Here is a 26,699-nt window from a genome sequence, read left to right as displayed (position 1 = left end):
GAGGGCCTCGGTTGCCGGCGAAGCCAGCGAATTTACTCAGGCCGGGGAGAAAGATGCTGGGCACAGGACCCAAGAGGGAGACCCGGCTTCGTGACATTATCGTACATTCTAGGGAGTTAAGGAAGAAATAAGCAGCAGTACGTAGAGCGCCTAGCACAGCGTTAGGCGCATAGTAGGTGCTCAGAATGTGTCCGCCACTGCCAGTAAGTTTGCACACTGTGCGAAGAGGACCCAGATGCCGCGAGGCGCGCAGCCGCTCGCCCGGGTCAGGCTTCTTTGGCGTCCCCCAACACCCCTCAGCTGCTCGCCCCTGCGCATGCGCTCGCGCACGCGCACGCGCGCGACCTGGCCGCTTCGCCTCCCGTCCTATTTGGCCCGAGCCACGCGCCGTCGAGCCTCTGTGCGTTGCCATAGAGACCTGTGAGCACTGAGGGGCTCGCGGCCCAGACGCCAGGCTGCGGGGGAGTAAGAGCACCATGTCTTTCCGCGAGCTCCGCAGTAAGGCCGCCCTGCCCGCTGTCCCCTGCTGGTCCGCGCCCGAGTACCCCACGTTTGGGCCTGTGCGGCCCCGGGGAGTCCCTGGCCGCTGCCGCCCCCGAGGCCGAGCGCCCCCGCCCCTTGTCAGCGCTCCGACCTGGCGGGAGGTGCTGTGTGCGCCCCTGGCCGCGTGTGGTTAGGCGGCTGTGGAGCCGAAGTGTTAATTTTGTCTAATTTTAGATGGCTTGCATGGCCACAGGCGGCTGCTTGCTACGGTGTTGGCCCGGGAGGGCAGGGAACTGGGCCCTAGGACCCAGGCGGTGGGATCTGGCGCCGGAGTTTGAATTCGGTTTATCTCACTTCCAGAGCCTGCGTCGTTCCTAAAGGGGCTGTGCTGGGAGAGTGGGGACGTGGGATGGAGATAACCCGAATTGGTACCTGCTACTTTGGGGGCATCTGTTACACACCAGGTGTTTTACACTAAATACCTGGTTTTCGTCCTCACTTGCACAGTGAGGTGGGTAGTGTGATCCCTGCATGAAAGACTTGGAGACACAGAGAGGTCAAGCAGCTTGCTTTAAGTCACGCAGCTAGCACTGGGTGGAAAGTACTGTTGGAGCCGTGGGACTGTGTGAATCAAAATCCTTTGCTTTCCATGAGCCGGCATTTTCTGAACCTGAAGCATTTGGGCCAACTGCGTCCACCTGCTTAGGGGTAGCACCTGATTGCCAAGTTGCGGTCATCCTGGCGTGTCTTTACCGCCCGTTTTCTAACGAATTGCTGGACATTGCACCATTAACGATTAGTCATTTCAGTTAGGAATTGCTCCTTTTCTACCATGTAAATATAGGGGAAGAGGCATCACATTTTATCCGCACACCTAGTAGCACCATGGTGTGAATTATGCCCTCTGGGGTTTGAAGGTTCTTGGTGACGTGTGTTGTAGAGATAAGTTTCTCCTCCTTCGCAAGCTGAGGCCAGGGTTCTGCTAGGGGACATTAAGTGTAGTTGTGCCTGGAAGAGGGTGTTAAGAAAGGGATTTCTGAACTTTTTGACCTTAAATGAATGCCATACATTTGTGCAACTTACAGTAAAAGTCATGGTCAAATTGTCCCCATTTTGCAGAATTAATAGGACCCTACTATGGCTTAATAGGAAGAAGTATTTAGGCAGTGTGTGGCGTGTGGTGGGAAGAAAGCTGCTTTATAGACCATCACTCTCTTCACATTTCCCAGAAAACAGTGACGAGGCCCTCTGTGCCCTTCTTACTTTGCTCGTATCTTCTCTTGCCTGGTGAGATCCAGCCTAACCTCCGGTGCTCAGGTAGCTTTTTTGCGAATGTTGTTGAGATCATTTGAACCTCGAGGAAGAGCAGGAACAGGCATTCTGTAGAGCCAGAAGCGCACCGAAAACAGATCCTGGCATGTTTTGGAAACATAAAAATGTTTGTTGTGTTCATTTGTTCATTTTGCTTTAAAGCGAAGTGACCACCACAATCTCCGGTTTCAACAAGTATTAGTAGTATTGTTTCTTGTTCTGGTTTATAAAAGGAATTTAAATATTTCTGTATAGTTCAAACAGTCTCTTCAAGATCTCTTTAAATACAATGCAGTTGGGACGCCTGGGTGGCTCAGTTGGTGAAGCTCTGCCTTTGGCTCAGGTCATGATCCCAGGGTCTTGGGATTGGGCCCCACAACGGGCTCCCTGATCACTGGGGAGTCTGCTTCTCCCTCTGCCTCTCCCCCTGCTTATATGCTCACCCTCTCTGTCTCAAATAAATAAAATATTAAAAATAAATAAATAAATAAATAAGATTAAAAAGCCAACTCCAGAATAATTCAGAGAGGTGAACTTTGCCCCACCGCCATCACCCCTAAATAACCGCTGTGAACATTTAACATTTTTTAAAAAAGATATATTTTTTTATTTGAGAGAGATACAGGTGCTTGTACAGGAGCGCAGGTTGGGGGTGTGGGGGGAGAATGGGAGAGAAGCACACTCCCTGCTGAGTGTGGAGCCGTGCAGGGCTTGATCTCTTGACCCTGAGATCACGACCTGAGCCAAAATCAAGAGTCTGATGCTCAACGGACTGAGCCACCCAGGCGCCCCAGCATATTTTTTCTTGATGACATTTTATAAACCAGGTATTTCTCATTTTGAGAGGTAAAGAGAAGGATATCCAAGAGGGAAATGACATATCGAAGGGAGAAATTCTCTTCACAGCCAATCCTTAAACCCTATTATATCAGACTCTTTTTTTTTTTTTAAGATTTTATTTATTTATTTGACAGAGAGGGAGAGAGAGATCACGCAAGGAGAATAGCAGGCAGCGGGAGATGGAGAAGCAGGCTCCCAGCTGAGCAAGGAGCCCAATGAAGGGCTCGATCCCTTGACCCTGGGATCATGACCAGAGCCAAAGGCAGACGCTTAACTGATCCAGCCATTCAGGTGCCCCCCTAAACACCATTATAATATACAGCTTCCACTTTTTCCTCCCATTGAAGTTAAGTGTTTTTCAGGAAGCAGATTATGTATTTTAAGTTTCATCTCCTTTTTGCTTTCCCTCGTAGAGACTTGATAAATTGTCCTGTAACTGTCAGTATGTTGGGAGTAAAGAGGGAAAACAAGGAAAGTATCTCAGTGAGTAAGTAGTTGCTCTTTGATGGGGCACTGACTGAGCTGTATTTTACCTTTGGACAGATTTTACGGAGATGATGAGAGCCTTGGGATACCCTCGCCACATCTCGATGGAGAACTTCCGCACACCAAATTTTGGACTTGTGTCTGAAGTGCTGCTTTGGCTTGTGAAACGGTCAGAAATGTACTTTAATACACTCTAAGAATGAATGCTGTATTTTATTCAATAGCCACCTATTGAAAATGGATACTGTGGTGAAGCAAAAGGAAGAATTCAATAAATTCTGAGTTTGAAAGACTCACCTATAACCTATTAAAAATCTGTTGAGGGGCGCCTGGGTGGCTCAGTGGGTTAAGCCACTGCCTTCCGCTCAGGTCATGATCTCAGAGTCCTGGGATCGAGCCCCGCATCGGGCTCTCTGCTCAGCAGGGAGCCTGCTTCCTCCTCTCTCTCTGCCTGCCTCTCTGCCTGCTTGTGATCTCTCTGTCAAATAAATAAATAAAATCTTTAAAAAATAAAAATAAAATAAAAAAAAATAAAAATCTGTTGAGCATGAGGAGCGCTGTGGAGAAGGGAGGCAGTGGTAAAAGGAGATTTCTCAGACGCTGACGCGAGCAGTGGTCCAGGCTCCCCTTCATGCTCTCACTGTCGTCAGGGAGTGAGCAGGATCTTTGCGCACTCTGTAATGACTATAATGAAGTATATAATGAAGTGTAATGAAGTAGAAATCATTCAGATTCAGATTTCATTTGTGTGAAAAATCTAATATGATTCTGGGTTGGCGATCCTCTTTAAGGAGGTCATACATATTTTCGGTGTTGGAGGCTACATAAGATCTTTGTTGTATAATCTCCCATGTGTTTTGTTTGTGATAATCCTTTAGAAATGTAAAAACCCTTCTTAGCCTGCAGACTGCGCTTGAGGAAACCAAGGACTGCACCGCACTGACCCCTGGTGGGTCGTCAGTAACTCCAGAACTCCCCTAACCGCTGCTTCTCAGCGAGCTGGTTGGCTCTGGGTCAAGGGCTGCTCAGCCAGAGTAATAGTTCTCATTATTTTAGTTAAACTTTGAGGTCTGAGATAGATTTAATTTTGTAAGCTGAGCCCCTAATTGGATTTTTGTAATCACTTAAGTCTGTTCTTAGGTGAGGATTCACTCCCTGAGGTGTTTGGGATTTTATGCTGCTTTTGAAGTCTCTCTCACTCTTACTACCTGAGCCGGGTAGTAGAGAGCTTGCTGTTACGGATCCTCTCAGCTACCTACTTTCTCTTTCGTGGACTTTGTACTTAATTAACTTGTCTTCTCTCTCTCTCTGAAAGGTATGAACCTCAGACCGATATCCCTTCTGATGTTGAGACTGAACAAGACCGAGTTTTCTTCATTAAAGCAATTGCCCAGTTTCTGGTTAGTTGACAGTTATTTTCTGGACTTGGAATATTAAGTATGGTACAGATGAGTCCCAGCAGGGGCTGCTTTCATGTTTCTAAGCCCATCCGGTCACCAAGTTCCTGTGGAGGCATTTCCCCAGCGCAGGTTTTTGGGTTTTTGTTTTTAATTCATTATTATTTTGTTTCTAAAGAATTTATTTATTTATTTGGCAGAGAGAGATCACAAGGAGAGAGGCAGGCAGAGAGCGAGAGAGAGAGGGGGAAGCAGGCTCCCCGCTAAGCAGAGCGCCTAATGCAGGACTCGATCCCAGGACCCTGGGATCATGACCTGAGCCGAAGGCAGAGGCTTAACCCACTGAGCCACCCATGCGCCCCTTTAATTCATTATTTGTTAAGAATTCTATTCAGTTAGTTTAGTATAGGTTCAAAATTTTTTCTTTATCTTTTTTTTTTTTTTTTTAAGATTTTATTTAACACAGAGAGAGAGACTGCAAGAGAGAGAACACAAGCAGGGGGAGTGGAAGACAGAGAAGCAGGTTTCCCGCTGAGCAGGGAGCCTGATATAGGGCTTGATCCCAGGACCCTGAGATCTTGACTTGAGCCAAAGGTGACACTTAATGACTGAGCCACCCAGGTGCTGCTCAAAATTTCTTCTTAATTATGAAGCAGTATAGACTAAAAGGACTTTTTCTCCTGCCTGCCACTGACCCAGTTCATCCCCAGCTCCATCCTCCGAGTTTCTTTACATACAGAGAAGCAAACACAGTATACGTTCTTTCCCCAGCCTTTTACACAAATGGTGGCGTACAGTACACCACTGCTTAGAATCCTGCTTTCTTCACTTAGTTGTGTGTTTTGGAGAACTTTCCGAATACATATCCAGTTTCCTCATTCTATCTTGTACCTGAGTAGTATCATTTTCATGAGTATACCATGGTTTATGTAATTTATATATAGATAGGTGTTTAGATTTTTTTTTTTTTAAGATTTTGTTTATTTATTTGACAGAGACACAGCAAGAGAGGGAACACAAGCAGGGTTGTGGGAGAAGGAGAAGCAGACTTCCTACTGAGCAGGGAGTCCGATGCGGGGCTCGGTCCCAGGACCCTGAGATCCTGACCTGAGGCAAAGGCAGACGCTTAACGACTGAGCCACCCAGCGGCCCCAGGTGTTTAGATAGTTTATAACTTTTGCTCTATGAAACTGTGCCATAGCAAATAGCCTACACATAGGACTTTGTGACAGTGGCCCCAGGATACGTTCTTAGGATTGGAAAGATGGGTGGATTTGTAATTTTATTGTCAGTTACTAAATAGCTCTCTATTAAGATTGTATCAGTTCATACACCCACTTGCAATGCTTGAGTCACTTGGAAATTTGATTCAATACAGTCAGGTTATTGTTAAAGAGAGATTTTCAAATTACCTACATGGGATTTGAGTTAGATTTTATTTACGTGGAAAGGGCCTTACTTGTTTTGTTTTGTTTTTTTTTTTTTTTTTTTTTTTGTCTGAAAATAGGCCACCAAGGCACATATAAAACTCAATACCAAGAAGCTTTATCAGGCAGATGGGTATGCAGTGAAAGAGCTTTTGAAGATCACCTCTGTCCTTTATAACGCCATGAAGACCAAAGGGATGGAGGGCTCTAAGATAGGGGAGGAGGACATCAGCAAATTCAAGTTTGATCTTGGCTCAAAGGTAAGGACAATGAAAGGCTCCCAGTGTGGGACAGTGTGTGTATTTCTTAAACTCTGAAAAAGAACATGTCAGACACTCATGTCATCGCTTTTTTCCTTACCCCTTGACTAAGAGCAGTTTGTCAGTTCTGTGCTCATCACCATTTAGATACAAACAGCAGTCACAACAAATTAATCCGCTACCTATCGAAAACCCACTATATGCCAGGCACAGTTCAGATGCTCAGGATACCGGCGTGAACAGCAAGACAGCAATCCTCTGTGTTAGGCTCAGTGGGGAGTCAGACTACACCACAAAGCAGAAGGATTGGCAGGTCAGGGGTGATGGTGTGTGGGGGATGGTAAAGCAGGGCTGGACCGTGTCTGCAACAGGGAGGTGGGGTGGGTGACATCCTCAGCAGAGATGTGAAGCAGGGAAGGAGCAAGCCGTGCAGCGGAGGGGGAAAGGTATCCTCTGACAAAAGTGTGCTTTGGGTATTTGAGGAAATGAGTCGATAGAGGAGAGCATGAGAGTTTGGAGGGGTCCCTTTTTTTTTTTTTTTTTAAAGATTTTATTTATTTATTTGACAGAGATCACAAGTAGGCAGAGAGGCGGGCGGGGGGTGGGGAAGCAGGCTCCCCGCCAAGCAGAGAGCCCGATGCGGGGCGTGATCCCAGGACCCCAAGATCACGACCTGAGCTGAAGGCAGAGGCTTTAACCCACTGAGCCACCGAGGCGCCCCTCGGAGGGGTCCTTTGACAGACCCCACCCTGTGGTGCCTCCACAGCCACTATAAAGAGGTTGACTTTGAGGTGGAAAATCATGGTGTTTTGAGCGGAGAAGTACATGATTTGAAGCTTCGTATTAAAAGGATCCCTCCGGCTCCTGGTTGAGATCAGACTGAGGGGGGCACGAGGGTACAGGCAGACATGGCAGACATGTCTGACTTTGAACAGAGTGGTTGCTGATAGCAGGAGCTCATCTAAGATGGGAGACAGCTGAGCTGCCAGGCATCGGAGGATTCGATGGACACAGCAAGCCGAAATGAAAGTTAAGTATTCAGTCACTTACTGTGGTGGTTTGATCAAGGGGCTAAAAGCAGAGGAAGCGTCACCCCTCCCTCCCACCACATTGTTCCTTTGTCTCCCAGGAGATGGCACACCCTTGAAGGGGTTGTCTCCTGAGGGAGCCCTGAACAAAAGGCTCCGGCACTTTTTTTTTTTTTAATTTTTAATTTTTTTAATTTCTTTTCAGTGTACCAGAATTCATTGTTTATGCACCACACCCATTGTTCCATGCAATACGTGCCCTCCATAATATCCACCACTAGGCTCACCCGACCTCCCACTCCCCGCCCCTTCAAGACCCTCAGTTTGTTTTTCAGAGTCCATAGTCTCTCATGGTTCATCTCCCCCTCCAATTTCCCCCAACTCCCTTCTCCTCTCCATCTCCCCATGTCCTCCATGTTGTTTCTTATGCTCCACAAGTAAGTGAAACCATATGATAATTGACTCTGTGCTTGACTTCAAGTGCTCTGTGCTATACTTCACTCAGCATAATCTCTTCCAGTCCCGTCCGTGTTGCTACAAAAGTTGGGTAATCATCCTTTCTGATGGAGCCATAATATCCCATTGTGTATATGGACCACATCTTCCTTATCCGTCTGTCCGTTGAAGGGCATCTTGGTTCTTTCCACAGTTTGGCCACCGTGGCCATTGCACTTCTATGACCCTGAGTGGGGGGAGACTAGGAGTGGAAGAGTGTCCCCAGGTTTTCTCCCTAGTTCCCCCACAAGAAGGCCACCTCAGCCTGCCATGAAGAGACCTGGGAGTGAAGGCCCCATGGATAGGAACGCACATACTTTATGGATCATGGGGGTCAAAGGCCCTCGTCCTTGACTGCCACTTCCTTCAGAGCATGTAGTGCCCTGCTGTGCCTCAGCTGGGGTGAGCCCCAGCGCAGGTGCCCCTGTCAGGCCTGTCGGGGAAAGCCTTTGTGATCACCTGTGATCAGGTCCAAGAAATCACACCGAGGTTTGTAACCAGGAGCCGGACTTGTTAGTGGAAAGAAATGGCCAGGGGTTAGAACCTCATCTGAGCGTGGATCTTGTGGGATTGAATGTGGGTTGAGAGAAAACAGACCATGCAAGGAAGATCCTACAGCTACCCTGTGTGCTAGATCTTTCTGTGATGATGGATGTGTTCTCTACCTATGCCGTACTGTAGCAGCTACTGGCCACATGTAGCTAGCGTCACCGAATAACTGGGCTCCAAATGTATTTAAATTTAAATAATGAAACGTGGAAAAGGCCATGTGTGGCAAGTCCACACAGTTTGAGCCTTCATAGCTCTGGAGTTCTTGGTCTGAGCACCTGTAGGGGTGAAGTTGCCTTTACTGAAATGGAGGGGAGTGTGGGAGGAGCAGGCCTGGTGGGAAGGGCGGTGTTCAGTATGTTCAGTATGAGGTGTCCGGTTGTAGAAGGTGTTACAGCCGCGAGCTCAGGAGGGTGTGAGTAGAGAAGAGTTCAGGGGACTGAGCTCTGATGGCCCCCGGGGCCAGGAAGCAGGGGAGATGATGAGACTCCTGCCAAGGAAGTGGATGTTTGCCGCTATGAGGTGGTCTGGGTGGGGGGAGCTGGAGCTGGAGGGAGTGGAACCCTGCAGGACTAAGGGAAGGGGAGGACAGCAGCTGTGAATGCAGACGGAGACTTGCTGCTGCTGGTGTGGGAGTTGGAGAGAGGAAGAGTGAGCAGAGCAAGGAAATGTTTGGGTTCTCTGGAAGAGTTACCATATGCAAGGAAGTGGGGTGACCTGCGACTCCTAAGAAAGAAGCTTATGCTCGGGGCTAGAGGCTGTCGTCTTTACAGCAGTAGCTGTACTACTACGGGGGGAGGCAGGTCGCACCGTGGGGCTAGTGCGGGTTAACTCCCAGGAGCCCCAGCAGCCGTGCGCCAGGCCGTCCAGAGGCGGAGAGCCGGGGCAGCAGCGTTCTGCGGTAGGAAACGTGTCTCTCTGCTTCCCCTCTGGTCGCCCTGCTACTGTCCTCTGTTGTGACCTCGTCCAAATAGGAAGCACGTCACTTTCACACTTCTCTGGTTCCTGGTTAAAGATTACAGTTGACTTGAGATTTGGACTTTCAGAGAGATCCAGATGTCCTGGGAGCGCTTCTCCACAGGATGGAAATATGGGTCTCGCGGAAAACGTGCTCAGTAGTCCGGTGTCCTGATGGGAGGCGGGAGTTGATTCTAACAAACTGGTTCTTTCTTTTTTTTAATTTTCATTTTTTAAGATTTTATTCATTTGAGCGGAGAGCTCAGGAGCAGTGTGGACAGGCAGAGGGAGAGAGGGAGGAGCACACTCCCCGTCTGAGCCCGACGAGGGGCTCGGTCCCGGGACCCTGACTGTGGGACCTGAGCCAAGGGCAGACACTGAACCGACTGAGCCACCAAGGCGCCCCAAGGTTTCACCGAGGTTTCTGTGTTTGATATTTTCCCTCCAGATTGCAGATTTGAAGGCGGCCCGGCAGCTTGCTTCTGAAATCACCTCCAGAGGAGCGTGTCTGTATGACCTGCTGGGCAAGGAGGTAGAATTGAGGGTGAGCCATGTTCAGACACTTAAATACTTTCTCAGCCTCTTTCAAGGCTTTTTTTCGGATTCTGCTTTTCCCCGGCCTTCCCATTTCCTCACACTGTACCCGCTAAAACGAGATGATCTGCAGGGAGGTGATAGCATTAGCTGCTATTCCTACTTCGGGTGCCTGCTGGTCTGTTGTTTCATTTTTTTTAAAGATTTTTATTTATTTGTGTGAGAGTGAGGGAGCACAAGCAGGCAGAGCAGCGGAGGGAGAAGGAGAAGCAAGCTCCCCACTGAGCAGGGAGACCAATGTGGGGCTCGATCCCAGGACCCTGGGATCGTGACCTGAGCTGAAGGCAGTTGCTTAACCAACTGAGCCACCCAGGCACCCCCGCTGGTCTGTTGTTAATAGTTTTCCCTCCTCGTTCAGGAGCGGCAGTTATGTAGCATGCTGCCGGAACTTTCCTCCATGCCCGTGGCAGACCTAGCAAAGTCTGGTGTTTTTCCTGGAGAGCTCCGGGTTCCTGTCTACAAAGTGCTCTTCTGAGCCCATGGTTCCCACACTTTGCTTCTGCGTGGGATGCTGTGGAGTCCTGTAAAAACTACTGGTACCCAGCTTCCGTGCCAATGTCACGGGTTTGGAGTGGACCTGGGCATTGGGAGTTTTAAGTCTTGGGTGATTCTCATGTGCAGCAGAGCTGGGCAGCCCGTGACCTAGGCAGTTACTACTCATCAGCTGAAGTTGGTGTCACCATAAAAATTTGTCTGCTATTCTAGCCAATGTGAGCTGAAAAGAGTGCTTCATCTACTGTGTTTACCGAGCTGTTTAATGAGAGTATGACTTCTAAAACCCCTGTAGGGCTCCCTTTAAATCACCTGGTGTCTGGGTTGTCCCCCAAAGCAGTGAATCAGAATGTGTGGGGGTGAAAGCCAGGCATCCAGCCTTTTTTTTCCCCCTAAGATTTATTTATTTTAGAGAGAGAGAAAGAGCGAGAGAGAGAGAGATGTGTGTGTGGGAGGGGCAGAGGCAAAGGCAGAGAGAACCTCAAGCAGACTTTGCTCTGAGTATCGAACCCAGTGTGAGGCTATATTTTGCAACTCTGAGAACTTGACCTGAGCCCAAACCAAGAGTTGGTTGCTTAACCAGCTGTGTCCCTGAGGCACCCTCCAGGCATCCAGCATTTAAGGATCTCCATGGGATTCTAACATGCAGCAGAGTTTGGGACCCACTGGTTTAAGAAGTGGAGTCTTGGTTAATTCTTACCTGTAAGTGTTTATGGCATTTGAAGCATACATGCTCACCTCTAGTGTTTTTTTTGTTTGTTTGTTTTGATTTAAAGATTTTATTTATTTATTTATCAGAGAGGGAGCACAAGCGGGCTGAGTGGCCGACAGAGGCAGAGAGAAAAGTGGGCTCCCTGTCGAGCAAGGAGCCTGATGTGGAAATCAATTCCAGGATCCTGGGATCATGACCTGCGCCGAAGGCAGAGGCTTTAACCTACTGAGCCACCCAGGCATCCCTTACCTCTAGTGTTTTTATTTATTTCATTTATTTGATTTTAGATTTTATTTATTTATTTGTTGGAGAGCAAGAGAGAGAGAGAGAGAGAGCACAAGCAGGGGGAGCAGAAGGCAGAGGGAGAAGCAGCCTCCCTGCTAAGCAAGGAGCAGGATCTGGGACTTGATTCCACCACCCTGAGATCCTGACCCAAGCAGAAGGCAGATGCTTAACCGACTGAGCCACCCGGGCACCCTCTAGTGTTTTTAAATTAAATGCATTTAATTCATTTCACTCCAGTCAGGTTTGTCAACCATGACTGCCCTCTCGGCCTGGCCCGCCTTCTGGCATCACTGCTCTAGTATAATGGTATTTTCTTCTGGCTTTTCATTCCTGCCCCAGGAGCAGACGGGGAGCAGGGGACTGGGATGCCAGCTCAGCTTTGCTGACGTGTTAACCTAGTGGCTGGCAGCTGCCCAGCTGACAGAACAAAGCTGCCGCTCCTATCTCATAGCTAATTTAGATAACTAACAAGGCAGCTCCCCAGGCCTTCTGTGTTTTCTCTTTATAGTGCGGTTGTGTGCATGTGTCTCCACACATTTCTGACAGACCTAGAGACAGACCTGTGAAGCGCTGGTCACTTGGTAACTGCCACAGAGCTGTGGCTTCATGGTGAGACTTAACCAGGATTCCACTGGGGACTCTTAGCACCATCCCCTAATGAATTGAAATAACCAGTGGCCGAAGTGTTGCCATAGGAGCCATGAATATGGTACTTCTCAAATTCTGTACAGTTGTGATCTGAGGAAGATCCCCCATCCAGTGTTGGTTTTTCATACACTCAACTAACATTCTTTGAGGACTGGCACCAATGACAGACAGGCAAGGCACCGTGATCTGTGCCCTCCGTAGCTTTCCACCAGTGTGGGCCCCGAGCGGTACCGTGGAATAAAGGAAGCCCAAGACTGAGCTGGGGAAAGTGCTGCAGGAACCTCGTAACTGCGTTGGCATTGAAGTCCCATGTCTCAGAAGTTCCTGGCACTGGTATGATAGGCACAAATGCCTCCCTTGATTGGTTAGTGGTTAATGCTAGGGGTGGGGACAAGGTGACTCCTCTCATCGGTTGCAGTTGGAAGTGACAGGCAACTTAGAGAAAATGAATCATAGGAATGATGATAGTGGCTGGCAGGGGGTTCGGACAGTTGGTTGAGCTGCACTTGGTTTGGGGTTCACCTGAACAAATATAAGTAAAGAAGCACATTTGGGAGAAAAGATGATGAGGGTAAGCCCAGTTTTGCCCCCCTGGTGTTGTGGGGATGTGGGGCCTTTAGCTGGGGAAGGCCCAGAGCACTGGAGGGAGGCCAGGTTGGCGGTAGGATCAGAAAGACATGGAGCACCTGGCTGGCTCAGTTGGTGGAGCTTATGACTCTTGATCTCAGGCTGCACGTTGGAGTGTAGAGAGTTCTTAAAGAGAAAAAAGAAAGAAAAGACATTTGGAAGAGGTGCTAGAAGAAGTGTTTCTGCATCAGAGATGCACCCTGTGATGGAACTTTGAGAACTAGTCCATAAGCCATACCCAGATCTGGGGATTGATTTTGAGAAGTGCTTTTCTGAAAGTGTGTGTAATTCCATTTCATTGTTTCCTGTAGGAATTGAGAACAGAAGCTATTGCCAGGCCTCTGGAAATAAACGAGACTGAAAAAGTGATGAGAATTGCAATAAAAGATATTTTGGTAAGATTATTTGCTTTTATTTAGTGTTTTTGTGCCTGGAACTTGAAAATACTGATTTAATCCCTGCCTCCTCAAGACACACCAACCCTAGGCCTAGTGACAGAGCAGGGATATGATCGTGGGGAAATGGGAAATGCAGAGGATGTTCTAGGATACATTCTAGGTTACTTACTTCCTTTTTTTCCCCCTTGTTATAAATATGAACAACTTCTCCCCCCAAATTTGTCAGTTTTAATAATTTAATAATGTTTTTAAATTCTTCAATTTTCCTAAGTAATGCTCTATTTAATGGACTCTTCAGGGGCGCCTGGGTGGTTCAGTGGTTAAAGCCTCTGCCTTCAGCTCAGGTCATGATCCCAGGGTCCTGGGATCGAGCCTCACATCGGGCTCTCTGCTCAGCAGGGAGCCTGCCTCCTCCTCTCTCTCTGCCTGCCTTTCTGCCTACTTGTGATCTGTCTGTCAAATAAATAAAAATCTTTAAAAAATAATAATAATAATGGACTCTTCATACTTTAACCACTTCCTTGCTGCTGGGCATTTAAGTGATTTTCAGGTTTTCCATTTATTTATTTATTTGGTGCTGAAACCTGGGCACAGATTTCTCTCTCTCTCTCTCTCTCTCTTATTTTATTTTATTTTTTTAAAAGATTTTATTTATTATTTATTTGACAGAGATAATGAGTAGGCAGAGAGGCAGGCAGAGAGAGAGAGAAGCAGGCTCCCTGCTGAGCAGAGAGCCCGATGTAGGGCTTGATCCCAGGACCCTGAGGTCATGACCTGAGCTGAAGCCAGAGGCTTAACCCACTGAGCCACCCAGGCACCCATCCCTTTTTTCAAAGATTTTTTTATTTTGCAAGAGAGAGAGGAAGCATGTGCATACACACATGCAAGCATGAGCAGGGGGAAGGGCAGAGGGAGAATCAGACTCCCCGCTAAGCAGGAAGCCAGACAAAGGACTTCATCCCAGGACCCTTACATCATGATCTGAGCAGAAGGCAGATGCTTAACTGACTGAGCCCCCCCCAGGTGACATTTTCTTTCTTTCTTCTTGAAGAGTGGCTGGCACACAGGATTAGCCCCAGGTGTGCACCGTGGATGGCGAGCACCTTTTAACGTGTCTGTGCTTGCAAAAGGTCCATGATACGTGATAATTCTGAAAACAAAACCAAAGCAATAGCATGAATACTGGGGTTATGATCTGTAGGCCATTTGTTTCAGAAAGCTAGGGGAAATTGTGTTTATCACAAGGATACTTTTTTTTTCACAGTTTTTTAAAAAAGATTATTAGAGTGTCTGGGTGCGTGCCTGCGCTGGCGAGAGTCAGAGGGAGAGAGAATGTCAAGCAGCCTCCCAGCTGAGTGCAGAGCCCAGCGCAGGGCTAGTTCCCATGAGCCTGAGATCATGACCTGAGCCAGAACTGGGGTCAGACACTTAACCAACTGAGCCACCCCGGTGCCCCACTGGTATTTCATGTTTGAGGAGCACAGACCTTTAAAAAACTTTTTGTGAAGTCAGATAAATTCACTAGGTGTAGCCTGACTGATTCAGAGAAGAGTCACCATCAGTGTGCGCTGTTCAGAAACTTGCCTTGTCTTCCTGTGAGAGAGAGCTCAGACCTCTTGCGGGGTTTCCCGATGAAGAGTGATATGATTATTTTCATGAAATGATTAGTGTACTTAGTTGGAAAAAGTTCAGCCATAAATAAAGAATAAAAGTGGTTGCTCCCAGATATACACTGTCTTTGACAGTCACAGAGAGTGTCTGGGCTCCTTCGAGGAGTTCTTCATGGACCCTAGAGTATCTTAGAGACCTGCAGGTGACCAGTCACTCAGTGTTTGCGGGGCGCGACACATTGTGCTGAAGTACTGGGGGGAGAACCCCATGTCGGGCATCAGGAACTTAAGGCCGAGTTGGCACATCAGAACCCAGAAGGCAGTGGCACACTCAGCTGGCTGGTTCCAGATGTGGTTCCTAATGCGGCAGATTGCAACTGAGCCGTAGGCCTGCCTGGCCAGCTTCCCAGGCGACACAGGTGTGAAGACCGTGCATTCATTCTGACCTCCGCTTGTCAGATGAACTTGGTCTTGTGATACAGCAGAGAGGCTCGTGGGTTTTGTCCGTGATCTCTCTTCCCCTTCACTTTGTTTCTCTGCCCCAGCTGCCCAGGCTCCCTCCCAAAGGCTCGGTCCACTGAGGGAGCCGCTTTCTCGCTGACTTCACAGAGTGCTTTCCCTGTTTTAGTCTGTAGTTGAGGTGTACTTGCCAGCCGGAGGGAGGGGAAACCACCTCTCTCAGTCCCGGCAGGCAGCGGACGACGGCTGGGACCACGTGATGTTTCTTTTTGTCCCCTGGTGCATATATTCTGTGGCGCAGATGCTTGTAACTAGGGGAGTGAGGGGACCTGCGCCTGCTTCCTCTGCTCGGGACACTGTTCCTTCCATCCTCCCTTGTTTGCGTGGCTACAAACACCCTCTTCTCAGGGGAAAAGATGATCATTTTTTCTGGGCCTGTGTGACCTCCTGTCTGGAAACGGCTAACCGAGTGATGGCTTGGGGGAGGGGAGTGTGCTCTGTGTGTTTACTTTTGCTTTTATGCAGCGTGATGTCGCTGTGCCTGAGGAGCTATGGAATTCCTCTCTTCCGGGAGCCACATGGGAGTTGCTTCCTGGGCCTTCGTCTCATTCATTTCCTATTCGACGCAGGCGCAGGTGCAGAAGACTAAAGATCTGCTCAACAACGTGGCCTCTGACGAAGCTAACCTAGAAGCCAAGATCGAGAAGAGGAAGTTAGAACTGGAACGAAATCGGAAGCGGCTTCAGACTCTGCAGAGTGTCAGGTAGATCCAAATCCCTGAAGAGTGGGTGGAAAGTTGTCTTGAACGTTCTAGCAGCGTGAGGACAAGTGGTCAGTGGTGGTAGCCCCTCGGGCGTGGGGCCATCTGGACTGAGGGTGTGGGGGCCACACGTGTCCTAACACGCGCCCTGCCAGACTTGTTGTCTTTACTGTTCTCAGTATGCCTGGGAAACGGCTCCATCCTCGACCCTCCCTTCAGGGTTCTATGGTTTCTTGGAATGCAGGGCAGAGTAAGTGAACCCAGAGGGTGAGAGTTACCCAAGGCTCGTCTCCTAAGATCTGTGCCTTGCCATGAACGAGGTTTAAGCAGAAGCACGCTACCATTTCTTAGTTGAGCAGATTTTAGACCTTTGTAATTCTTCATCAGTTCATCTTTCTTTTGACTTTCCCTCTCTGAAAGGACCTTTTTCCAGGGACTGTGAATGGTACCGTCCGGGTCTTCGGAGCCTTTCAAGTGGGTTCCTCGAATTTTCTTAGAGCCTTTCTCTTGCTCATTTTGCACCCTCCTTCTCTTGCTCCATCTCTTGTCAGTCTTTCTCCTGCATCACTACTCTGCCTTTTCATTCTGCCTTTATTTTTCTCTCTTCCCTCCATCTGTGTAGCTGCTGCATCTGTCTGAATGTCATGCTTTTTGGAGATACTGGTGACTGGCCCACACCCTGCCACTAATCCTGACATCTGTGGGAAGATAGCCCCTGCGGACATGAGTAACCCAGGGAGCGGAAGCCACAGGCAAGCCCATGCCTCTTCCACCTTTGTAGTCTGGGCCACCTGATACGTGTGTCTCATTAAAAAATTCTGCCTTGGGGTGCCTGGGTGGCCCAATGGGTTAAGCCTCTGCCTTTGGCCCAGGTCGTGATCTCAGGGTTCTGAGATCGAGCCCCACATGGGGCTCTCTGCTCGGCAGGGAGCCTGCTTCCCGCTCTCTCTCTGCCTGCCTCTGTGCCTACTTGTGATCTCTCTCTCTGCGTCAAATAAATAAAATATTTTTTAAAAAATTCTGCCTCTCGGGCATAAATTCATTTTTGTTAAGCCTCATGGCCTTTCAATAGAAAAATTTCTGTATTTTGCTCTAGTCCCAAAGATTATTTATTATTTTTTAGTGTATCTGTTTTACTTTTATTTATTTTTTTTAAAGATTTTATTTATTTATTTGACAGAGAGATAGAAAGCACAAGTAGGCAGAGCAGCAGGCAGAGGGAGAGGGAGAAGCAGTCTGTCTGCCGAGCAGGGAGCCCAGTGCGGAACTTGATCCCAGGACCCTGGCATCATGACCTGAGCCAAAGGCAGCTGCTTAACTGACTGAGCCACCCAGGCGCCCCTTATTTATATTTTAAAAGATTTTATTTATTTATTTATTAGAGCACAGAAACCACGGGGGGCAGCACAGAGGGAAAGGGGGAAGCAGGCTCCCAGCTGAGCACGGAGCCAGATGGAAGACTCAATCCCAGGCCCCTGGGATCATGACCCGAACGGAAAGCAGACACTTAACCAACTGAGCCACCCAGGCGCCCCTGTTTATATTGTTAAAAGAAGAGAGTTTTCCCAGGGCGCCTGGGTGGCTTAGTGGCTTAAAGCTTCTGCCTTTGGCTCGGGTCATGATCCCAGAGTCCTGGAATTGAGCCCCTCATCGTGCTCTCTGCTCAGCAGGGAGCCTGCTTCCTCCTTTCTCTCTCTCTGCCTGCCTCTCTGCCTACATGTAATTTCTGTCTGTCAAATAAATGAATAAAATCTTAAAAAAAGAGTTTTCCCTTTAAGATCAAAAATAAGAGAAAAGAATAGATTCAGCAAACCAGTTGAAACAGGTTTTTGTGTTATGGTTTTGGTTTTCGATTTTATATTGTTAAACCTTAGCTTTGGGGGCTCCTGGCGGTGCAGTCAGTTAAGCGTTGGACTCTTGGTTTCAGCTCAGGTCGTGATGCAGCCCCATGTCGGGCCCCCACTCAGCGTGAGTCTGCTTGAGGGTCCTCTCCCTCCCTCTCCTTCTGCCCCTCCCTGTGTGCGATCTCTCTCTCTCAAGAAAAAAAAAAATTATAAAGTCTTTTTTAAACATCTAGCTTTAGGGTGCCTGGGTGGCTCAGAGGGTTAAAGCCTCTGCCTTCGGCTCAGGTCATGATCCCAGAGTCCTGGGATTGAGTCCCACGTTGGGCTCTTCTGCTCAGTGGGGAGCCTGCTTCCCTTTCTCTCTCTCTCTTTCTCTGCCTGCCTGTCTCTCTGCCTACTTGTGATCTGTATCTGTCAAATAAATAAAGTCTTTAAAAAAAAAATTTAGCTTTAATTTTTTGCAACCTGCGTTTCCCTTTTTTGGCGGCTGAATACATTTTGGAGCATGCAGACAGCAAGTATTACGCTCAAGTAAGATAATGTGTGTATTTAACTTCTTGATTTTGTGAGGTATATGTGATACAAGGTAACTTTTTTTTTTTTTAAGGTGTTCTTTCTTTTTTTTTTAAAAAGATTTTATTTACTTAACAGGCAGAGATCACAAGCAGGCAGAGAGGCAGGCAGAGAGAGAGGAGGAAGTAGGCTCCCTGCTGAGCAGAGAGCCCGATGTGGGACTCGATCCCAGGACCCTAAGATCACGACCTGAGCCGAAGGCAGACGCTTTAACCCACTGAGCCACCCAGGAACCCCACAAGATAACTTTTTAAGTCTATTAAAATCCAAGGCATGTTGAGTAAGAGAAAAGACGGCAAAGCTTCATTGAAGATAACAAACTTAATGATGCTTAAAAGTATGTGCCATGTATGTATCCATGCGTAGGAAAGTCTGGAAAAATGCTTATCAATTATTAAGTGCTTATATATGGTGATGGGATTATGAGTAATTTCTTTTAAAGATTTTATTTATTTGAGAGAGAGAGAACATGAGAGGGCAGAGGGTCAGAGGGAGCCTGACATGGAACTCGATCCCAGGACCCTGGGATTATGTCCTGAGCCAAAGGCAGTTGCTTAACCAACTGAGCCACCCAGGTGACCCGGATTATGAGTAATTTTTACTTTAGCCTTCATACTTTCAGGATTATTTCAAATTTTTACAAGGAGCTTTTTGATTGTTTTGAGGTGGGGTTTTTTTTTTTGTTTTTTTTTTTTTTGGTTTTTGTTTTTATTTGAGAGAGAGAGAACATGCACAAGCAGGAGGACCAGCAGAGAGAGGGAGAGGGAGAAGCAGGTTTCCCACTGAGCAGGGAACCTAACATGGGACTCGATCCCAGGACTCTGGGATCATGAGCTGAGCCGAAGGCAGAGGTTTTAACCCACTGAGCCACCCAGGTGCCCTGAGCTTTTGATTAAAAAATAATAATAAGTATGTTCATTTTGGGGGGGGAGGAGAAAAGGAAAGTTAACTTTATTTATTAAGATTTTATCTATTTATTTGACACAGACAGAGATCACAAGTAGGCAGAGCAGCAGGCAGAGAAAGAGGGGGAAGCAGGCTCCCTGCTGAGCAGAGAGCCTGATACAGGGCTCGATCCCAGGACCCTGAGATCATGACCTGGGCCAAAGGACAGGTGCTTAACCATCTGAGCCACCCAGGCGCCCTGGAAAATTAACTTTAAGCAGCTACAAGTTGAAGAACTGTCTCCAGCTTACAGGCTTTCCACAGCAAACCGTGATGGGACCCAGAACTCACAGTATAGTTTCAAAGTTCTGTATGTTCATTAATCTTTCACTTTTTATTTCATTCGGTTGTTCCAGGCCAGCGTTTATGGATGAATATGAGAAGATCGAGGAGGAGTTGCAAAAGCAGTACGACATTTATCTAGAGAAATTTCGAAATCTGGCTTATCTGGAACAGCAGCTTGAAGACCATCACAGGATGGAGCAAGAGAGGTTTGAGGCAAGTGCTTGGCCCATAGGTCCGCATAGACCATTCGGCTGGGTTAGTATGTACTTGCTGATGCGACCGTTTGCAAATAGCATTGTGGAAAAAATAAATCTGTGAGTGTTTTTTCACCGCGATCAAGTTTGAGGATTGCTCATGTAATTCTTTTGTGTTGCTTTTAGTGTAGCCTGGACTCGAGGGTTGTCGGCTCTCTGATGGCTTTGGTCAGTTAGACCGCACACAGGACCGACGTGTGACCTGTGTCGTTGCACAGACTCAGCTTAGAAGAGCCTGTGCTTGCTTCAGTGCTGTGCTGTCACTGGCTTGAAATTCCTCATAGTTTGTTTTTTAAGATTTTATTTATTTATTTGAGAGAGAGATAGTGAGAGAGAACATGAGGGGGAGAAGGTAATAGGGAGAAGCAGACTCCCCATGGAGCTGGGAGCCTGATGCCGGAACTCGATCCTGGGACGCTGTTGGGACCATGACCTGAGCCGAACGCAGATGCTTAACCAACTGAGCCATCCAGGCGCCCCGAAATTCTTCATAATTTTTAAAATGCATTTTAATTTGTACTGAGTTCCACAGACTAGGTAACTGGTCTTGGGTAAAGATCTAAAAACTTGCTTGGTCAGTTCACTGAAAGATTTCTCCTGGTTAATGGAATCATCCAAATCTGTGTATCAGAGATGAAGAGGAAAATAAAGAGGAAATGCAGTTTATTGATTATTGTGGGAAATGAGTATGACCCAGAATCAGAGATTTTACAGGCTCCTCTCATCCCAGTGTTCAAGGCCATTTAGGAAAGAGCATTTCAGGTCCCATGAGCTGATAAATATGGAATTCAGAGCAAAGGAAATTGGACCAAATTACTATCAGTTTTTTAATTGTCCTTATGCCTTGGGGTTATTTCTACTTACCCCAGGAGTGGTCACTTGGAATCTGTGTTCATGATGAAATCGGTCTATAGTCTCCCTTTCTCACGCTGTCTTTGACAGCTTTCGGTATAAAGGTTACGCTCGCCTTCCAACAAACCTGGGAGTTTGGAACAGGCGAAGCTGCCTTTGGGGCACAGGAGGCCCTCCTGCGGGCACCTTTCCCTCGACGAGGAGCCCGCTACCACCGTTGCTCTAGGGTAAGGGCAGGCTGGGAGCCACGGGTCTGGGACGGGCACGTTTGGAGGGCAGTGGCAAGAGCCTGGAGTTCAGGACATTTTAAAAGTTGGGTGTCTGGGCCAGTGACGGTAAAGTGATCCTTCCGCGCTGTCGTGTGGGGCCGCTGAGCGGGCAGAGAACGTGCCGGGAGCGGGGAGCGCGCCTTGGGCCGCGCGTGCCTCCGTCCTTTGGCAGCGGCTCGGCGCTTCTGCTGTGCTGGCAGCTCCGCTCCCTGCTTACAGCGCCGGCCCCTCGCGCTAGCTCGTGCACAAAACAGTGCTCTCTTTTTAATGTTTACAACAACAGATTTTTAAAAGCCAGTCTCCTCTCCCGTTCTCTGTTTTGTCGGTGATCAGGGCCACATGGGCGGCCCAGCTGAAGCATTAGCTTTTGTCCCGCTAGGAGTTAGACGAGTATTTCTTTCTTTCTCATTTCATCCTAATCAGTCTCACCATTTCGCCCCTTTGGGGGCTGGAGTCGTGCAGAACTTTAGTCTTTAGGAGCAGGAGGCCCGTACCGTCCCATAGTTGATGCGGCTGTTCCTGTGTCCCCATCCCACGGCGGCACCCGTGCTCACACGTGATGGCCTCTTGCCATGTCACTGCGTTCTCCGCGGGGCTGGGAGGGCCGGTCACCCCCCCGGCTGCCTCCCGTTCCCTGGGCTGCTGCTGGCGGAGAGCGGGGCGCGTGGCCCGGCCTGAGCCGGGGCTCAGCTGCTGCTGGTGTCTTCTCATCGCTTAGATCTCCGTGCGTTCCGTAGCCCAGACTTCGCTCTACGTGCCCAGATGCCGAAGAATAATAAAACGGCCCCAGAGGGTCCTGTCTTCTGAGTGTTGTGTTTGCTGCCCCACAGGAGGCCGAGAACACTCTGCGCCTGATGCAGAACAAGCTGAAGGAGGAGGAGGAGCGTCTGCTGCGCCGTGGAAGTAAGGCGGGGCTCGGGCCAGCACGGCCTCCCCAGCGATCGGGGGCCTCGGAAAACCTCTGTGTGTATTTTATTGCTTTTCAAAAGGCAGTTTCCTCACAAGTCTTGTATCAGGCGCCGTTTTAATTCACTCCAGAGCTTAAGGGGCTGGTTCAAGTTACATAACATTGAAAGCACTTTGGTTTTCTTGTCACCTAAAATACCGTTTTCCTGTTTGAAGGCTACTGTTGGTTTGAATTGCAGATAGTACGGAACTAGGACAGAGAGCTGGGTCTCGAGGTCCGGAGGGTGCCTTGTTTTCGGGCAGACTGATGGAAAGCAAGTGTCGTGATGCCGGGCATGCGAATGGCTCAGTTGCCTAGAGTGAGTCCCCTACCTACATGCCCGTCCTAGGCCCCCAGCGAGCCAAGATGATTGGCGAGGCTGTCGTCTGTAGGGAAATGGGGTTACTGTATATAGGAGCTCCACGCTGGGGAGGACTGTTCTCCACGACTGGTTAGCGTGCTTCACCCGTGAACTTGACCGAGATGTCAGGTCAGCCTCAGGGCCAGTGGCAGCACGCGGTCGGTCTTCACACTGCGTGTCTCAGACTGCCTCCTTCCCTTGCTTGCTGCTCTCTTTTTTAAGATGAAATATTTTATTCTCCTGTGCTTGACGATGCCATACCTGGGGCTTCAGGCTTGTACGTGAGCTCTCTCTCTCTCTCTCTCTCTCTGTATCTCTCTCCTTTCGTACCTGTTATATGCCTCTCTCTCCTAAATCTCAGGAAACTCTGGAGGGAGAATAGGGACTGCTGGAAAATCCTGTAGGGGCAAGTGTAGGGAATTCCAAGGGCCTCTCTAGCCAAAGCAGCCCCTCACCTTTATGGTTCCAGGTCAGCCAGGAGAGCCTGAAGCGGCCCTAAGTGATAAGCCTGCGTGGAGTTTATCCCCTCCCGAGAGGCCCAGCACAGGTAAGAGCCCTGATGGGTTGGCTGCACCTTCCTCTGTTCCCAGGCCAGCACGTGAGTCCTTTCTCACTGATCTTGCTTTATTCTTCTGAACTCAGACTTAATTTTGTGATCCGTAGGTTTGGGATCTCTTGAAGGACAAGCATTCATAGGAGCATCTCTGATTTAGCTTTTTTTGGAAAAATAATTTCCAGCTTAAAGCAACTGAATGAAGGATAGCACTTAATTAGCTTGGGGTGGGCAAAGAAGGTAGGAAAATGTGAAGGACTGTTTTCAGTTCTGCTCAGCCGGAAGTTCTTATGGTGTTCTGCCTGTCTTTGCTTTGCTGTATATGTGGGAACATTGCCTAGACAATTGGGATTGGGGAGGCGGATATAAAAAGGAAGACTTGGGGTGCCTGGGTGGCTCAGTGGGTTAAAGCCTCTGCCTTCGGCTCAGGTCATGATCCCAGGGTCCTGGGATCGAACCCCACATCAGGCTCTCTGCTCCACAGGGAGCCTGCTTCCTGCCCTCTCTCTCTCTGCCTGCCTCTCTGCCTACTCGTGATTTCTCTCTCTCTGTCAAATAAATAAAATCTTAAAAAAAAAAAAAAAAGGAAGACTTTCTGAACAACTTCTCTGAAAAGAAAGACCTAATAGAACACAGACATGAATTATGGGTGAGAATGAGCAAAATCCAGAAGCTGGAAGAGATCATCGTGTTTAGACCACTCTGCAGGCAGCTGATCAAGTGCCAGAAGCATTGTTGAGTCTCTCTTCTGGGTGTGAAGGATTCATTAATGGACAAAAGACAGGGATCTCTGCTTTAAGCAGTGTACTTGCCAGTGAGGAGATGAGCATAGAGCAAGCTGTGTGCAGAAGGTAAAAAATGCCCTGGGGGGTACAGTAGAGCAGAGAAGGGGGTGGAGAGGGTGGGATGGAATTGTATTTTAAGTAGGTGTCAGCGTAGGCATCTCTTGGCCTCAATAGGAGATACTGTTGAAGCAAAGCCTCAGTCTGTGGATGTGGGGAGAAAGGAGGCACCACGTGAGAGTCCTGGGAGTCTGTAAGAGCGCGGGAAGCAGAGCCCAGTGAGGCAATGAGCTCTGCTGAATGTGTGAATGCAGGACTTGAACTCAGGCAGGACAGACGAGCTGGAAGGCGGATCGTGTGCTGAAGGGCTCCCATCTGACCTCCTGTCTTCTCTGTTGAGCAGGAGTTGAAGTCACCAAACTGGCTTTGTGGGTTTGGAGGAAGGGACTTGAAGAAGAGAGAGAAAGTCTGAGTGCTTAGAGATAGGAGAATGCCCTAGGAGCAAGGTCAAGTATTTTGTTCAGATACTCTGTGCTAGAAGTAAAGCAGCCTTCATCTTCCCACCATCCTTTTAAACCTTGCTGCGGGTGGTAAATTCATAAAATGACTGAGAAATTTATAGAAAACACTTCAGTAACCTTGCTGTGGTTTAATTTTTATGTTCTAGTGGAGAGCAGATATTCCTGCATTTAACACTTACTTTACTGCCTGCCTCCTGCATGCAGGCATTGTGCCGGTGCTCGGGACACGGTGATGCGTGAGGCGCTCGGGAAGCTCAGAGGCTGGAACTGTGCCACCCAGTACCTCGCAGCAAGCCACGCATGACTCTTTTTGGTTTTTTTAAAAGATTTTATTTATTTATTTGACAGAGAGAGAGAGAGATCACAAGTTGGCAGAGAGGCAGGCAGAGAGAGAAAGGGAAGCAGGCTCCCTGCTGAGCAGAGAGCCTGATGTGGGGCTCCATCCCAAAACCCTAGGATCATGACCTGAGCTGAAGGCAGAGGCTTTAACCCACTGAGCCATGTAGGCGCCCCAACCACATATGACTCTTGAGCACTTCAGGTGTGGCTGGTCTAAACTGAGCTTTGCTGTTTGTGGAAAATATACACCAGGTTTTGAAAACTTAGTATGATAGAAAAGTACAGTTACTCATTAATTAATATTTTACATTGTATATTGAAATGATATTTTGGATATACTGGGTTAAGTTAAAATTAATTTACCTGTTTTCTTTTTACTTTAACGTTGTTACTAAATGATTTGAAATTACATCTGACAGCAGGCATTACATTTGGACTGTGCTGATCTCAAAGGAGACACAAAGAAACTGCCCGTAGGTGAAGTGGGTATGAAGTGTATTTTCATTGTGGTTTTGACGTGAATTCCTCTGATAGCTAATGAAATGGAGCATCTTTTCTTTGCTCATTGGCTATTCATATAAATCTTCTTTGGAGACTTCTGTCTGTTCAGGTCTTTTGGACAGTTTTAAATTGGGTTATTTTTTATTAGTGAATTGCTAGAGTTCTTATATAGATTCTGGATACTAGATCCTTATATGATTTGTGATTTGCAGATATTTTCTCTCATTCTCTGGGCTGTCTTTTCACTTTCCCGGTGATGGCTTCTGCTGCCCAAAGTTTTAATGAAGTCCACGCCATCAGTTGTCCTTTTGTCACTTGTGTTTTTAGCGTCACATCTAAGAAACCATTGCCTAATTTAAGGTCACCAGGATTTACCCCTAGGTTTTCTTCCAGGACTTTTACAGTTACAACTCTTAATTTAGATTTCTGATCCATTTTGAGTTAATTTTTGCATGTGGTGTGAGGTAGGGATCCAGCCTCATTGTTGGGTATGGGGCTGTCCAGTCGTTCAATACCATCTTTTGGAAAGACTATTCTTGACGCTGAATTTTATGGGCATTCTTGTCTGCCATACTGAATTATATATTTTTTAAAGACTTTATATGAGAGAGAGTGAGAGCACATAAGCAGGGGAAGTGGCAGGCAGAGGGAGAGGGAGAAGCGACGGGGAGTTTGATCCCAGGACCTGGAGACCGTGACCCAAGCCGAGGACAGACACTTAACCACTGAGCCACCCTGGCACCTCGCCATGCTTCATTTTTTTAAAAAAGATTTTATTTATTTATTTGACAGAGAAAGAGAACACGAGTAGGCAGAGAGGAGGCAGAGAGAGGGGAGGAAGCAGGCTTTCTGCTGAGCAGAAAGTTGGATGCAGGGCTCAATCCCAGGACCCCGAGATCATGACCCGAGCCGAAGGCAGAGGTTTAACCCACTGAGGCACCCAGGAGCCCCAGGAATTTCATTTTAGTCATAAATTTGTGTTAATATTTCAGCATGTTCTTTGAGTAGGCTTCTATGCGGTGGTAGTGATCAGCTAGGTTGTGCTGAGGCCGGTGCTGGGTGCTCGTCCTCATGCTTGCCCAGGCTCCCAGGTTTGCCTTTCCGTGCGGAGAGCACTGCTCGTCCTCCGTGGGGAGGGAAGTGGAGCCCTTTCCCTCAGTGCCCAGCTGGATGCAGCTGCCGTTTCCCTACCCCCTATCACAGGGGCTAAGCAAAGCCTTTTCATAGATACACAATTACTGTCCTTCCACACTGACTTCTGACTCAGTGATCAGAACAGAAACTGCAAACTCCTTCAGTTCCGTCCTCCAAAACCAGTGTGTCTCCCTGGTCACAGGGAATCAGGCTGGACGGTGAAAACTTTTTCTCTCCACTGTGGAAACACTCCTTCTCTAGGTTCACTGTCGGAAACGTCCCACCAGAGTCCCGGAGAGTATTTAAGAAATCAGTGTATAAGGCTGTTGCACTGAGAACGATCTCTCTTTATATATGCCCGTGATTGAATTCTCTCCTGGAAGCAGTGTCCTGAGTACCAGCTCCCGTCACCGTGCACTAGGTTGCCATCTTTCGTGGGCTAGCCGCGTGCTTGGACGTTGCTGGCCCGGTCTCTGTCTTGCCAGCGGGCTTGTTTGGCGCAGTCACTCACCTTTGCAGTGGGTTCCACTTCCTCATCTTCGTTATCCACAAAGAGCTCAAGTTGGGGTAACACTGAACAGAGAATGATCCCCCCCCCCAACTAACCAAGAACTTCCAGCTACCTTGACAGCTGGCTGTTCAATTTTTAGTTTTAGCCGCCAGCATAGTGTTTCTAGTTGATGTATTCTGATGCCTTGCTTTGGAAGGTTATTTCAAAACAA

At 48.1% G+C, this 26,699-nt stretch overlaps 1 protein-coding gene across 4 annotated transcripts in view; it reads left to right on the top strand.

Moving 5' to 3' along the window:
• Positions 1-390: 390 nt before the first annotated feature.
• Positions 391-26,699, top strand: part of CLUAP1 (clusterin associated protein 1) — a 44,005-nt gene continuing 17,696 nt past the window's right edge. For 2 of the 4 annotated variants that reach the window (XM_032849333.1, XM_032849332.1), the window contains exons 1-10: positions 391-498; positions 3,178-3,289; positions 4,436-4,520; positions 6,025-6,204; positions 9,682-9,777; positions 12,903-12,986; positions 15,688-15,821; positions 19,537-19,678; positions 21,671-21,743; positions 22,617-22,694. In XM_032849333.1, the coding sequence (XP_032705224.1) occupies positions 477-498; positions 3,178-3,289; positions 4,436-4,520; positions 6,025-6,204; positions 9,682-9,777; positions 12,903-12,986; positions 15,688-15,821; positions 19,537-19,678; positions 21,671-21,743; positions 22,617-22,694 (1,006 nt within the window). In that variant the 5' untranslated portion in view covers positions 391-476. The remainder of the gene's footprint in view (positions 499-3,177; positions 3,290-4,435; positions 4,521-6,024; positions 6,205-9,681; positions 9,778-12,902; positions 12,987-15,687; positions 15,822-19,536; positions 19,679-21,670; positions 21,744-22,616; positions 22,695-26,699) is intronic. The other 2 variants (XM_032849335.1, XM_032849334.1) reach the window with 1 other exon arrangement.

The sequence above is a fragment of the Lontra canadensis genome, unplaced genomic scaffold, assembly GCF_010015895.1.
Source record: "Lontra canadensis isolate GAN:19392208 unplaced genomic scaffold, GSC_riverotter_1.0 scaffold224, whole genome shotgun sequence".
NCBI classification, from domain to species: Eukaryota; Metazoa; Chordata; class Mammalia; order Carnivora; family Mustelidae; genus Lontra; species Lontra canadensis.
Note: the sequence above shows the minus strand (reverse complement) of the source record. Positions and strands in the feature narration are given on the sequence as shown.